General features: G+C 46.5%; 1 protein-coding gene across 5 annotated transcripts in view; it reads right to left on the bottom strand.

The window, feature by feature from the left end:
• Positions 1 to 15,767, bottom strand: part of Rubcn (rubicon autophagy regulator) — a 54,707-nt gene that overhangs the window by 19,744 nt on the left and 19,196 nt on the right. For 3 of the 5 annotated variants that reach the window (XM_029470263.2, XM_029470261.2, XM_029470257.2), the window contains exons 3-8: positions 8,367 to 8,450; positions 6,504 to 6,663; positions 5,886 to 5,992; positions 3,185 to 3,344; positions 1,661 to 2,194; positions 194 to 238 (exon numbers count right to left, since the gene is read on the bottom strand). In XM_029470263.2, coding sequence (XP_029326123.1) covers positions 194 to 238; positions 1,661 to 2,194; positions 3,185 to 3,344; positions 5,886 to 5,992; positions 6,504 to 6,663; positions 8,367 to 8,450 — 1,090 coding nt within the window. The remainder of the gene's footprint in view (positions 1 to 193; positions 239 to 1,660; positions 2,195 to 3,184; positions 3,345 to 5,885; positions 5,993 to 6,503; positions 6,664 to 8,366; positions 8,451 to 15,767) is intronic. The other 2 variants (XM_029470262.2, XM_029470258.2) reach the window with 1 other exon arrangement.

The raw sequence follows: 15,767 nt of genomic DNA on the forward strand, positions 1-15,767 counted from the left end.
GAAGCATGTTTAGGGCACAACACGTATCATGTGAAATACCAGTATCCTCTTACAGATAGCTCACAGCACCATAGCAGGATCAAACTAGCCAGACTTGATTTGACACCAGACTGGAAAAGGAAAAGGTTTTGAACTAAGCGAGGTGGTCACAGAGGAACAGAAGGACGAGGAGGTGGGGGACTGGCTCCCAAACCTGCAATGGGATCTTCAACTATAATGGTGATATTCCTGGGGCCTCCTGCAGGTAAAGAGGTGCAGAGGAGAATCCAGACAGAACAAACAGGATTAGAGAAAGGGGAAAAAAAAAAACCAAACCAACCAGTGACTTTTACCTGGCGGAAGAGGTGACATTAACTCCCAAAAGGGAACACTGGGGCTGAAAGAGGGGTAACTTGGACAAGCAGCTACAAGACCCATGCTCAGACCCTTCTGCACAGGTTTTCTCCGGCTCCCTTTTCCCATGCAGGTTACCATGGTTTCTGGAATCCACACAGATTCAAGAATAGAGCCAGGGAGGCTGGCTGGGAATGTCGCTCTGTAGAGCTCTTGCCTAGCAGGAATAAGGCCTTGGGTTCCATTAAAAAACAAAACATTGGGATGTGGGAGCAGGGAAGTTTGGTATGCTCAAAGACCACTGCTCTCATGTGGAGCAGACACCAGGGCTCCAGCAGATGTGGCTTGAGGATCAACCCCAACACTCTACAAGTGAAAACGTTTATAGAAAGAAGCTTTGATTTGGAGATTTTTCTCCTAAGGAGTTCAAACAATCATGTTAAATTCTTGAAGGAAAACAGAGATGAACATTCATTATTCAGATTTTAGTTGAGGTACTGAGTTTTCATCTTTCTAGAAATTACAGAGAGATAAGGGCAACTCCAGTTGGCAAAGGAAATCTCCTTTATTTTGTCTCATTAAATACTTCCTATTTTATTTTTACTAATTTTGTATCTGGAGCTTTGCTGACCCATAATGGCTTTGAGCACAAAAATTAGTGTTATACTTACTGTAAAGATGTCCTGCCACAAGTGATGCCCAAGCAAAGCCTACAGACCCCAGTTACCCCGGGAAGCAGGGCACCTACCTTCCCCACCTAGGCTTGCTCCTACCCAGCTAGTAGCTGTCATGGGGAGTGTGTGGGGCAAATGGCCCTTCTCTGACCGCCTCGGTCTGGGTTAGTGACAGCAGTCACCCCATCTACTTGGTCCAAGGTCACACTGCCCACCCAAGCTCACTATTAGCCCTGTTAATAGAATCAGGAAACCAACAGCCCTCTGCTTCACTCTTATATCCTCCTCAAACCTCTAAGGAGTCACAACAGAAGGAATTTAATAGGATTATCTATAAACCTCTTTAAGACTCTGCCAAAGTCAGAGATTCAGTCAAATTTAAAACTTCGATCCTCATACTATCCCAATACAAGGAACTATGGGAGGATCAGGGAAGCATTTAGTACTTAGCATCATGAAAAGGAAAGCATAGAACATACTGGGGCTTCCTCAGTTCTACACCATCAAAGTCTTTCATGACAGAACAGAGCATCATGTCATGCAGGAGCATTTCTTCTCCCTCTGCCATCTGAAGGCCTCAAGAGCAAGTCCTTCCTCCCTCCCTCCCGAGTTCAGGGGGACCGTGCTACCCAATAGCTGACGCTCATCTTTACCTGCGGCTCCTCTGGAGGCAATGTTGGTGTCCGAGTGGGAGCGAATATGGCTCTTCTTTGTCCCGCTGGTGACAGGGGCTGTCTGCCCTTCTGAGAAGCTGGACCTGCGAAGGACGCTGCCTGCCTGACTCTGCCTGCCTTCCTCTTGGTCCCCTAGAGAAGAGGCAGCAGACTCCAGCTTTTGAGAGCTGCTGGAGGAGAACAAGTGAGAGCTGCTGCTCTCGCCATTGCTGCTGTGACTCTCACAACTGGCAGTCCGGCCATGAGGGGCTGGGTTGCCAATGGCCAGGTACTCCGGCCCCTCACTGACATCACTTGGGGAGTCATTCTGGCTGCTGACCCAGGATGCCTCTAGGGGGCTAGTCAGAGTGCTGTCGCTCATCTCCTGTGCTGTCAGTGGGGAATCCTGGGCTAGAGTAGAGTCTGAAGGCAGCGGAGCTGGGGTAGTTTGAGTCTCTGCTGGTGAGAGGCATTCTCTGTCTTCTTGAGGTTGCCAGGAAGGGCCAGAGAGCGAAAAGGAAGTAGATCTTCTCTCTGGAGTATAAAAAGGATAAGGGGGGAGAAAGGAGATCTGAAGTTCTACGGTACGCACACAGGCCCACAGGCAAGGATGCTTGGGATACTTGTCACACAGGAGAGATCAGCCTAACGTAGATGGTTTAGTATGGTAAGGGCACGGGTACTTGACCTAATGGCTCTCCTGGTTCTCAGCACAAATCATTCAACTGAAAGTGAGAGAAATCATGAGAACAGCTACCTCACAGGACTGTTTTAAAGATCAAGTGAAGTAATACATACTATTTGATTCTAAGAGAACCCAGCATGGTGCAGGTACTCTAAAAAATGCTAGCAACTAAAGACCTGATTTGAAACATGGAACGGAAGCTCAGAAGCCTCTAAGGATGCTCTGTTACTCCAATAATGCTACAAAATTATTCATGCTAGCTGACAGATAACTTTCCATTTGGTTCTTTATGGCAGGGTCTCACTCTGTAGCCTTGGATACCCTTGAACTTGTAGCCATCTTCTCCTTTATGCCTTCTGAGTGCTGTTCAGCCATGTACCACATCAAGCAACTGCTGCTCCACACGTTTTTATGGTGCCCATTACAAAGATGTGGAGTCTGACAACATATACCAGCCCAAGCCTAGATTCCCAGCCCATAGTCTCTCTCAAAGCTCTCTGCTTTCCAGACACATGAAGACACATATAAGGACTGCCCATTCCCACCCCTACATCTAACTACACTTTCAAGGCCAGCCTGGGCTACCTAGTAAAACTGCCTCATTAACAGAACAGAACCAACACATGAATGAAAGAAAAATGGAAGGGAGGGAGGGAGGGAAAGAGGGAGGGGAGAAGGAAGGAAGGAAGGAAGGAAGGAAGGAAGGAAGGAAGGAAGGAAGGAAGGAAGGAAGGAAGGGGCTAAAAAACAAAAGGCAGTAGGGTCTGGCCTGTGAGCACTCCCAGAGTCCTCTACTTTCCAGGCCTAAAATACACACAGCAATCACACATCACCCATACCTGAGCTGTGGCTGGACTGTGGCATGGACTGAAGGCTGGAGGAGGACCCAAAGTAGGAATGCTGAGCATAGCTAGCTGGAGGGGTGTATGTGGAACCTGGCAGAGCGGTCAGACTCTGGCTCTTTGTGACCAGCAGCGGGCTCTCCTGCTTTCTGGCAAACTAAAAACAAAACAAAGCAAAGCAAAGCAAAACAAACCGTTTCAGAGTGGAGCACAAAGGCCTCGGATGAGAGGCATTCATCACCGCAGAGACCTGACAGAACTAGTCTTTGGCAGTGCACCTGGACCATGGCTACGCTCTACCTAGTGTAGGACACTGACACTGTGAAGTGCTGCTGTACCCACAGCTCTGCCCTGAAATCCTAGTGTATCTTCCCCTGTAAGCAGTGCAGTAATGAACCTAAGCCCGGGAAGGAGGTCCAGGAGCACAGGTCACTTGCTCTGCAAGCGTGAGGACGGGGGTTCATATCCCCAACACCAGTGTAAAACCCAGGTGGGCGTGGCGGCCTGCATGGGAAGGAGAGGACCTCAGGGGCAAGCTGGCTACTTACATTATCAGCTGTTAGCAACAAACTCCAGGTTCATCTAGAGACCCTGCCTCAGTATATAAGATAGAGAGCAATCAAGGGAGACACACCCAACACCAGTCTCTGGTTTCCATATGCAGATACAGATACACAAATGCATGTGTGTCTGCATGCACTAGTATACCCACACATATGGGAACAGGCATACAAACATATATGTATACCACACATAAATACATATCGAAAATTATGCATGTGGAATCGAAAGTCAGAGAGACTGGTGGTCTAAGCCATGCATGTCACTTACAAGCATCTGACCTAGGTGCTGGGTGAGAAGGCAAGTGTGCACTTCAGTGACTTTTTTTCTTTTTACTTTTTAGACAGGGCCTTGCTATGTCGCTGGCCTGATACTCATGATGCAGTTCAAACTATCCTGCCCTCAAGCTTGTGTCAATACCCCTGCCTCTTAGCCTGCTAGGAGCTGGGGTTACGACAGTGAGCCACCATGCCTGGTCCTGGCTCCTAGTAACTCAACTTCTTTTCTTATTTTCTTCTTTTGTGGTAGGTCGTACATCCTTATGTATGCATGTGTGTACCTGTGCACAAACGTGTGGAAGCCAGAGGTCACTACCGGGTGACCTCCTATATCATCCACCGCCACCTTTTAGAGACAGGGTCTCTCACTGAACCTGAGGTTTCCAGTTAGGCTAGACCAGTGGTTCTCAACCCACGGGTCCTTTGGGGGTCAAGTGACCCTTTTGTAGGGGTCAACTATGACCACTGGAAAACAGAGATATTTACATGATTCATAACAGCAGCAAAATTACAGTTATGAAGTAGCAACAAAAATAATTTTCTGGCTGGGTTCACCACAACACGAGGAACTGTATTAAATGGTCTTGGCATTGGAAGGTTGAGAATCACTGCAACTGGCCAGCAATCCCCAGTGCTGCAGCCAGACATGCACATCTCCATGCGTGGCTGCACATGGCTTCTGGGAACCTGAACTGAGGTCCTCCTGCTTTTGTAACAAGCACTTCACCCACTGAGCCATCTCCCCAACCCTTGGGTGACTTTCTTTATAAAGAGATAATGCCTTCCTCCCAGAGTCACGGGGATTAAATAGACAGCACGTGCTTTTTAGTACTGCAGCATGCCTGGCACAGGGGAAAGTTCTGTGGATGGTGACCACAGTCAACATTAAACAACTAGGAGAGACAGGAGAACTCCATTCTACAAGGTGTTTGGATTGAAATGCTAACAATGGGGTGGGGAGTTTTGCTCCCTTCCCTTCCCTTTCCTTCCCTTCCCTCCCCTCCTCTTCTCTTCTAGGCCCCTCACCCTCCTTCTCCCCTCCTCTTTCCTTTTTCCTTTTTAAGATCGGACCTCATAACTTGGAACTTACAATAATAGTGCAGGCTGGACTCAAACTCTGACCCTTCGGTCTCAACCTCCCGAGTGCTGGGGATTATAAGTGTTGGCCACCTTGATACAGCTACTTGATCAACAGGGAACCTCAGCTGAGAAAAATGCCTCCATCAGGTTGTCGAGCAGGCAAGTGTACATGTTCTGGTTGTTCTACACGTTGTGTTTGTGCAGCTAAGTGTTCTTCTAGGATTGCTACAGTGGGAGAGGGTGCTGTGTCTGAGTCTTTGTCTGCTTTTGTAGCTTGTTATACTGGTTTGATTGATACCCCGGGAGGCCTGCTCCTTTCTAAGGTGAGGCGGATCTGGGGGAGAGGGAAGGCGGAGGGGAAACTTCAGATGGAATGGAATATATGAGAAAAGAATAGAAAACAAAACAAAACAAACAAAAAACCAGGCTGAGCAAGCCATGGGAGGAGGCAAGCGAGGAAGCAGCATCCTTCCATGGCCTCAGCATCAGCTCCTGCCTTGAGTTCCTGTCTCAGTGGACTGTGACTCAGGGTGTATAAACCAAATCAACTCTTCCCTCGCCAACATCTGCTCTAGGTCAAGATGTTTTGTTACAGCAATAGAGAGCAGACGAAGACAGCAGGCACATCCCACCACACCCAACTCTTTACAAGCATTGGAAAAAATAAGTCTGTCAGCGCACAGCTGCCTCAGTGAGGAAGTCATGGGCTCCCGTGGCATGCACATCACGGTGAAGTGGAGAGGCCAGGACAGACACGGGCAATCCTTCGCCCCTTTTACCATGGATGCATCGATCTGAGCCAAAAGACGGGGGTTGTTCTGTTCCACTGCTTCCAGGCACTGGAGCATGGCTGTGACGTGGGCGTCACTCAGCAGGAAGGCAGTTTCTAGGAAGAAAAGAGGTACCACAGTGCTGAAGAGAGAAGCTCAGAGAAAGAGACAGTGAGGGAAAGCAGAGCTGAGGGAAAGCAAGCAGGCTTCTGTGTAGAGAAGGGACTTGGGGACAAGTAAAGTCTAGGAAAGCCAAGCTGTGTGCAGTCTAACGTAAGAAGTCTCAAAACCAGAAAGGCCCAGAATTGGATCCTGGCCCTGGGTACCTCTGGCCAAATCCGCGAGGCTCTCTGCCTAGAAGATATCAGTCCTACTGTCAAGCGCAGCACATAAAGTACTCTGCTCGTGGCCTTTCCTCTCACAGTCTGCGTGGAGCAGCACAGCAACACCTTAGCATAGGTGTGCTTTGTGGGAGGTGAAAGGAAGGCTGGCTGCGTGTTTCTCAGTAGAGTCTATGCTGTCAAGTGAGAATTAGGAGACGCTGGCTTCAAAAGTACTATACAGAGGACATGAGAGATGGAAGACAACACAGAAGTACATGCAAAGCCCCGTGTGGCCTCTACTTACCTGTGTAGAATTTTCTGATGTACTGTCTGTCCCCGAGCAGAGGCCGGAGCTGGGCTGAGAGGCAGTGGCACTGCAGGCTATGCTGCAGCCACAGCTCTGCAACAGCGCGCTCACTCACGCTGTCAGCGTCGCTCTGGTCGCTCTCATGCAAACTGATGAACTGGGGAGGCAAAGAGGCCCAAATCAAACACAGATCCTGGCAGACACAGTAAAGGGTAGGCTACCAAGAGGTATCCTCTCCAGCTAGCTTCCAGAAGGTATAGCAGGAGGAGAATAAAAGGATGGATGGATTGTCTACTCTATCAGGCCCCAGGTGAGCCCCAGGAGGTGATCCCAGGAGAAGCAAGGTTGTTACATTTGGCTCTTTGAGTCCTATCTCCAAAGAGGTACCTACTCTAGGATAGGCACAGGAAGGACTCAAAGGGCTGTGACCTCTTGACCTCTCTGACTCCTTTATTTCAGAAAGTCTGCAGAGAGAAATGTGGTATATGTGCATGTAGATGGTGGGTCTAAGGGAAGAAAAAAAATACGTCACCAAAGATTTACTTGAAAACAAATTTTTTCCAGTGCTTGCTTCTTTTATGCATTATGAGTGTTTTGCCTGAATATATGTTTGTGCATCACGTGGATGTGTCGCCTGAAGAGTTCAGAAGAAGGCATTACATTCCTGGGGACTGCAGTTACAGTGGGCTGTACGCATTGGGAATTGAATCCAGGTCCTCTGAAAGAAAAGCCAAGGCTCTTAACCAGTGAGCCATCCAGCCTCAAGGTTCTCTTAAAAATTCTAGTTCTAACCACCTCTGCCTGGAACCTCTTCCTCCTTCTGTGTTTCTAAGGACACGGTCTCACAGCTGGGATGAGCACCACGGAGTACATCAGTAGCAGTGGCTACAGTACAGGTGCTTAGGCGCGGCTGCACACGCCTGTTAACTCAAGCGCAGCCTGGGGCTACCTACTGAAGCTCTACCTCAGTAGACAGAACAGAATGAACAAATAAATGCAAGGAAGGGAGGGAGGGAGGGAAGAAAGGAAGGAAAGACGGTCCTGGACTTCCTCATACCCAGAAGGCCGGTTTGAGGCCCTGTGGCTTTGTTCTCTGGATGTTTAGAAGACAGTATACTTCCCGACCTCATCTGAGCAATGAATCCAACAGCGGGGATGAGTAGGAAACGAAGCAGGCCACACAAAGAGAAATGACGAGGGATGATGGATAGGGGGTTCGAGTTCTTTCCTTAATCTAACTTAGATGCATTTAAATTTCTCTATAACAAAAAGTTAAGAGCACACATAAAATGGTCGGTGATTATTCTAGAACCAGCTGTGTAACTTTGTTGGACTATATCCCTGGCTGGACACACGGAGCGCTGGGTAGAGCCGGAGACTCGAGAATCCAGAACAAGGCAAAGCTCGTAAGGAGGCCCTCAGAGCACTGGACTCTGGACTCTGGCCAGAAACTGCGCTCCTCTCTGTCTGCTGCACCTTTCTGCACTCAAACTCTTGCCACTGGGCCTAGACATTTTTGTCTGTGTGACTGTCATTGTTGTTTTAAGTCAGGGTCTCTCTGTGTAGGTTTGACTGTCTCAACTTGCTCTGTAGACCAGGCTGTTCTTGAACTCACAGAGATCCACCTGCCTCTGCCTATCAAGCTCTGGATTAAAGATGTGATATTTAAGAGTTTCATTAAGCTCTTTCCCAGGAGATGAGAAAGCACCCTGGAGTACTGAACCTGTAAGGCTGCTTGGTTGGTTAAGCCTCCCCTCTGAGTCGGTGACTGCTATCTCAGGGAGCAAAGACTCTTCCAACAGAATACCCGTGAAGACTTGCAGCCACACCCCAGTGAGCCAGCTCCCCTTTCACTCTTACCTTCTCAACGTGAAGGGCTGAGTGCGGGCTGAGCCACCGAATGTCTTTCACAAACTGCCAGTAATCAGCCTGGCGGCAACACACCTGCCAAACAAACACCAGCGTGAGCAGATGCCACTCGCCCAAAGTCCCAGTCAGCTGTTGATAGTGAGAGAGAGAGGGACAGACAGACAGACAGACAGAGATAGACAGAGAGAAACAAAGGCTGGACCCAGCAGCACGGGTCTGTAATATCAACTCTTGCAAGGTGGAGGCAGAAGATCTTGAGTGCAAAGAGGAGATCTTATTTCCAAAACAAGAAAACAGAACAGCAGGGCGGGAAGGAGGAGGGGAGGGGAGGAGGGAGAGGCTGAGCACAGCCTGCTTCCACAGGCTGCCCGGTTTGTGTATATGGGTGCATGTGTCCCCATGTTCACAGAGATCAAGCTTGGGTGAGCAGCCTCAGGAGCGCCTTTCCCTGTTTTTGTGATGTCTCTCAGTAGAGCTCCACGGTGGGCTGGCCTGCCTGGCTGGCCTGTGAATGCCAAGGAGCCTCCCGTCTCTGCCTCGCCAGCACTGGATTACAGTGAGCAGCCACCTCCCCTGGGTTCTGGAGACTGAACCCAGTTCCTTGCATGGGCGCACTCTACTGGCTGAGCCCTAACCCTTCATTCTCCTGGAGAGGCCCAGCCCGCCGGCATATGATCTGCATATGATCTGCATATGATCTGCATATGGTCTGGAAGGCGCACAGTGAGGGTTACCTGCCTTCTCATCACCTGCCTTCTCATCGCTTTCTCTGCACTGTTCAGTTCCCCACAAGGTAGTTCTTAATACTAATCCAACTAGTTAAAAACAAACAAACAAACAAAAACTAAGGCTCTTGGTTCTAGTCCCAAGGACTGGGGGGTGGGGGTGGGGTCAATGGTAGGGACCACTATAAAGAATTATATGCCCATTCATTGGAAAACATGTAACGATAGTTAAATTTCAGCCAGGAGAGTGCTGGGTTCAATCTCCAGAACTCAGGTGATGTAGCGCTCACTGCAACCCAGTGAGACAGGCAGCTGGGATTCATTTCATCTACCAAACCTGAACTAAGAGCACACAGAAAACCTCAACAGAGCAATGAATGATACTTTTTAAATCATTGGCAAAATATGTCCCAATACAACAGAGCTCACAACCAGATGGCTCCGAGACAAATTACCAACCTCTAAAAAGCTGTGATATAAAGCCAGACAAAAACAGAACAAAACAAATAAACAAAAAAACAAAAACTGTTGGCCAAAATCCCCAATGAACATAAATACAAAGCTTGTCAATAAGCACTAACAACCTGAATCTACGAGCACATTAAAGAGACTGTACGCCAGCCAACAAGATGGCTCAGTGGGTAAGCACGCCTGCGACCAGGCCTGCCAACCTGAGTTAGATTCCCAGAACCAATATGGTGGGGAGAGAGAACCAACCCTGAGTGCGTGCCGCCCTCAATAAATAAGTAAATGTAGAAATGTTTTTAAAAGATGATATGATCTACAATGCAATCCTTACGCCTAAGGCTCAGGGGAAACAGCTGTAAGAGCCAGAGGTTAAGGTGCCTGCTGAGGGGCAGCGACTGCTGTGACAGGGAAGCTGCACGCACCATGAAATCTTAACAATATGATTGCCTAAGTAAGACCGGCACAGTGACAACATCGGTTGAAATGCCAGAGTGGAGGGGAATATTTTCCAGGGCCTCACCCCTAGATGGGAGAGCTACAGATAATCAGTAGCCGCTTAAAAATGACAAATCTGTCTTCTCCAGAGATTTCTATGTTATTAGCATATTCTCATCACTATTTTACACCTTGTCCTTTTCACTTAACACACCTTCTAACTGACCCCAAATCACAGCTTTAATATAGTGTGTGTGTGTACGCCTGCCTCAAATTTATGTCACAGTGTACAGAGGATCTGAGGGTAGCTGGCAGGAGTTGGTTCCCTAATTCTACCAAGTTGGTCCCTCAAGTGGTTAGACTTGGCAGCAAGCACTCACTGAGACATCTTGTTAGCCCATTAGGTCGTTTTTATAATTCGTATGTGTAGATATATTTTAAAATATACGTGTGTATACATATTTAATATAAAAACCAGGAGCTGAGCATGGTACCCCATGTCTGTAGACGCATACAGGAGACAGAGCAGGAGGATCTCAAGTAGAAGGTTAGCCTGGGCTACATTGCAAGATCCTATCTCAAAAATGCAAAACAAATGCAAACAATGAGGACACATAAAAAGAAGTTATTTGTATTACTTTTGTAAGTACACACACTCTGGAAGGAAGCTAGTAAAAGTAGTAACTCACAGGACCAGAAGATAATGAGAGACTTTTCACAGGGTTTCTCTGTGTAGCCCTGGCTGACCTGGAACTCACTTTGTAGACCAGGCTGGCCTCGAACTCAGAAATCCGCCTGCCTCTGCCTCCCGAGTGCTGGGATTAAAGGCGTGCTCCACCACACCCGGCTTCACTATATTTTTTTATACTCTTAAGTTTTTTTAGGGCTGGAGAAATGGCTCAGTGGTTAAGAGCACTGACTGCTCCTCTGAAGGTCCTGAGTTCAAACCACATGGCGGCTCACAACCATCTGTAATGAGATCTGACACCCTCTTCTGGCATCTAAAGACAGCTACAGTGTTATTAGATATAATAGTAAATGAACCTTAAAAAATTCTTTTTTAGCCATGTAACCATGTAAAGTGTATTATATAGTCAAAAATTAAACATTTTAAAGTAAGTTACCAAGTGACACACATGGTACAATCTTAACTATCTTAAAAGGCATAAAATTAACTTTTAAATATAAGAATTTAAATATACAAAAAATAAAATAAAATATAGAACATCCAAAAGAGTGCTAAAAGTAATATTATTACTTGGTATTAAGTTTATGAGTGAGGTTTATTTTTCTGAGTCTTTATGGCACATGTTAAAGTGTGAACAAGTAAGGAATATATTATGAGCGGGGCACAGGGGCACACAACTTTAATCCTAGTACTTGGGAAGCAGAGGCCAGCCTGGTCTACAGACTGAGTTCCAAGACAACCAGGGCTACAGAGAAACCCTATTGTTTTTTTTGTTTTTTGTTTTTTTTGAGGGGGGGATGGCTTCAACAAAATGAAGCTACCTTAGGCTAGAGAGATACTTAGGCTAGAGAGATACGGCTCTGAGGTTAGGAGTGCAGACTGCTCTCGCACAGGGCAGAGACCAGCATTCACATGAGGCCCACAACTACCTGCAACTTCAGTTCCAGGGCATCCAATGCCCTCTTCTGGCTTCCATGGGCACTGGGCACACACATGGTGCACATACATACATACATGTAGACAATATACACATAAAAAGTAAATAATTTTAACTGGGCCATCTACACTGCTAAAGCAGTTTCTTCTTGTGCTGGGGAGGGGCCCTTTCACCTCTTAGCTGAGCCATCTCAGGAACTGTCTCCACATTCGTAAGCGGCAGAGCAGAGACGTTATCAATACACCTGGCCTCAGGAAAGGTGGCCCAGATGCAGCTGGTAACAACGAGATCCCACTAAGACTACAGTCATGCCATTTCAGCTTCCCGGGGTCCCCAAGTGATTAAAACAAACCACAGCTCACGTCCATAGCACATCCTTTTGAAAACAAAGAGGAGAAATGACCAACAGGAATCATGTGTCCCTTCCTCTTTCCAAGGGCACAACACCCAGAATAGCTTCCTGATGACACAGCAGGCTGAAACCTTTGAAAGCACTAAACTTTCTAGAAGGAAACGACAGGGGAAAAACAAGTCTGATGCTGACTTTAACTCTTAGACCTTAACAAGGCACAGGGCCACAATAAAACTGACGTGCAGCTTCTGTTTCAGGCCTCTGTGGACTAAGCGCCTATCCATGCTGCACGTGTGTCTGCTCCCACTTACTGATGCTAGTGTGGTAAGTGCTCACACACATTCTTAAATTGCTTCCTTCTGAAGGAGGGGGCTTCTATAGGATAGCTTTCATGCTATTTTTTTTTTTTTAAGAATTCTAAAAAGAGCCGGGCGTTGGTGGCGCACGCCTTTAATCCCAGCGCTTGGGAGGAAGAGGCAGGCAGATTTCTAAGTTTGAGGCCAGCCTGGTCTACAGAGTGAGTTCCAGGACAGCCAGGGCTATACAGAGAAACCCTGTCTCGAAAAACAAAAAACAAAAACAAAAACAAAAACAAAAAATTCTAAAAAGATAAGCTATACCATTCTGCATCTGCAAGCTTGTTTTATTTGAGAGTCTCATCAACATTTCTCCCTTTGTGGTACAGATGGTGAAACTATCATGTAATCTGGTTATGTTACTATGTGACAATGTAAAATTAGTAACAGGGCCAAGAAAAGAACCTTTGTTATCAAGGCACAAGCACTTTAACCACCGAATGACAGCACCACTAATCTGGTAGCTATTTTGGTCACCAGCCTGGGAAACTTGCACTTTGTTTTTAACAAAACATTCTGGCATGAATCCCAAACTTGTGAATGGAACACTGGGTAGTTCAGTGCTACAAATGAGCATAAAGAACACCAAGATGGGATGCAGTCTCCTGAGAGATAATATACTTAGCTGCACCCTGCTTGTTGGGTGGGGCAGCCAACCACAGGATAGTGTGAGGGAGACAGCAGGTTCAGATCTGGAGCTCAGCACCGAGGTCTGAGCTGAGTGTCAAGGTGCATGGGTGACAAGAGACTGCTTCAAGGAAATGGGGGTGGGGTGGGGGCACAAGAGTACACACAGTGACTCCATCTTTAGAACCCTGTAATGGGCAAGGGACATGGCTCAGCAGGTGAGGGTACTGGCTATGTCTAATGCTCTGAGTTCCAACCCTAGGACCCACATGGTGGAAGGACAGATCTGAGTCCTGAAAGTTGCCCACTGATCTTCACATACATGTACATAAATAAATAAATATCATTTTTTAAAAAATGTTTAATCCAAGAAGAAATTCAGGTACAGAAACTGAAAGAATGGTCGAAGACTCAGGACAATGCTTCCTGTGGCATCAGAAGATAATACCATGCAAATCAAGAAGCGACGGTGGTCAATAGCACTGATTTATTAACCAAGGGAGAAATGGGTCTTGAATTAGATAACATGGATGCCATTTTCTTCTTTGTTTTTTTTTGAGATAAGTCTCTCTGTGCAGCTCTGGCTGTCCTGGAACTCACTCTGTAGACCAGGCTGGCCTCCAACTGCCTCTGCCTCCCGAGTGTTGGGATTAAGGGGATGGCATTTTCTTAAACAGCATTGCAAGATCTCCAGTGGTACGGAAGATAATAAGATTTCACTAAATCAAGTTGTCTTCAAATTTTCAATGTTCTTAATTATATATATCACAGGACAACATGCAATAGGAAAACAATTTATTAATTACTTTAAATTTTTATTAATTATTTTTGTACGTTTGTGCACCATACATGCTATGGTGTCTATGTGGCAGTCAGAGACAATTGGCAGTTAGTTCTCTTCTTCTGTCAAGTGTGTCTGAGAAATTGGACTCAGGTTGTTAGGTGTGGTGACACATGCCTTTACCTGCCAAGCACCTCACTGGTTACATGTCACAAGGTATGCAAGACAAATTTATACTCTGCCTTATTTACTGTTCTATAGCTCTTCTTTATAACTACTACACTTATTTATACAGATGAGACTATGACTATGGCTGATAAAAATGGTTCCTAGTGGCCAGAGAGATGGTTCAGTTGTTAAGAGTACTGGCTCTCTTCCAGTGGGCATGGGTTTAATTCTAGCACCCAGTTACAAGCATCTGTTAACTAGTCCCAGGGATCTGACGCCCTCCTCTGGTCTCTGAGGCGCCAGGCATCAGGCAGCATACAGATAAGCATTCAGGCAAATTAACATAAATATAAATAAGTAAATAATGTAAAAATAGTCACTCGAAAAAAAGAAAGAAGGAAGGAAGGAAGGAAGGAAGGAAGGAAGGAAGGAAGGAAGGAAGGAAGGAAAGAGAGAAAGAAAGAAAGAAAGAAAGAAAGAAAGAAAGAAAGGAAGAAAGAAAGAAAGAAAAAAAGAAAGGAAGAAAGGAAGAAAGGAAGAAAGGAAGATAGATAGATAGATAGATAGATAGATGCTAGGCACTGTGACACGCCCTGGGAGGGAGAGGCAGGTGGATCTCTGTGAGTTCCAGGCCAGCCTGCTTCTGCCTCCCAGGTACCAGCTTGGTTTACACAGTGAGTTCCAGGGCTGCCAGGGGTACACAATGAGATCCTGTCTCAAAAGAGCAAAAAGAAGCCGGGCGTGGTGGCACACGCCTTTAATCCCAGCACTCGGAAGGCAGAGGCAGGTGGATTTCTGAGTTCGAGGCCAGCCTGGTCTATAAAGTGAGTTCCAGGACAGCCAGGGCTATACAGAGAAACCCTGTCTCGAAAAACCAAAAACCAAAAAAAAAAAAAAAAGCAAAAAGAACAACAACAGAAACAAAGAAACAACAAAAACAAAGCCTTCTAAGATGCCATGTTCAGGCCCTAGAATCTAAGGGACTATAGTTGTTAATCTATAACAACTATAAAAGTAACAATCTATAGTTGTTACTTTTTTATGGAAAAAGGGACTTTTCAGTTGGGATTGACTCAGTACTCTAGAGATGGACCATCAAGGCAGGACCAATGTTATTATAAGGGCCCTTAAGAAAGAGCTCATAGCCGGGCATGGTGGTACACCCCTTTAATCCCAGCACTCAGGAGGCAGAGGCAGGTGGATCTCTGAGTTCGAGGCCAGCTTGGTCTACAGAGTAAGTTCCAGGGCAGCCAGGGCTACACAGAGAAACCCTGTCTGGAAAAAATCAAAAGAAAAAAAAAAAGGAAGAGCTCACAGAAAGGAAAGGTGATATAAAGGCAGGAATACATTTCGAGACATTATGCTACTGGCTCTGAAAAGTGGGGGCCAAGAGCCAAAGAATACAAGGGACACAGCTTGGAAGCTGAAAAGACTAGAAAGAAGAAATTTTTAGACTGGCGATGGTGGCCCAGGCCTTTAGTCCTAGCACTCAGGAGGAGGCAGAGGCAGGCAGACCTCTGCAGTTCAAGGTCAGCCTGGTCCAGTGAGTTCCAGGTCAGCCAGGGCTATGCAGGAAAACCCTGTCTTGAAACAAAGAAATAAACAAAACAACATCAGAAGAAGAGGAGGTGGGGAGGAGGAGGAAGAGGACAGGAAGAAGAGGTGGTGGAGGAGGAAGAGAAGAAATTAAGGAAGAACTGTTTAGAATTTCCTAGCACAGTACAGCACAGTTTGAGCCTAATGAACTTACTTGAGAATTCTGACCTCAGGAGGGAAAAGATAATAAGTCTATAAGTAGCCAACAGTTTCACCTGTGTTTTAGAATCGACAGGAACCAGACGGATGTCCCCTCTTG

This window comes from Mus caroli, unplaced genomic scaffold (assembly GCF_978045245.1).
Source record: "Mus caroli unplaced genomic scaffold, Mus_caroli_1 scaffold_17, whole genome shotgun sequence".
In the NCBI taxonomy this organism is placed as follows: domain Eukaryota; kingdom Metazoa; phylum Chordata; class Mammalia; order Rodentia; family Muridae; genus Mus; species Mus caroli.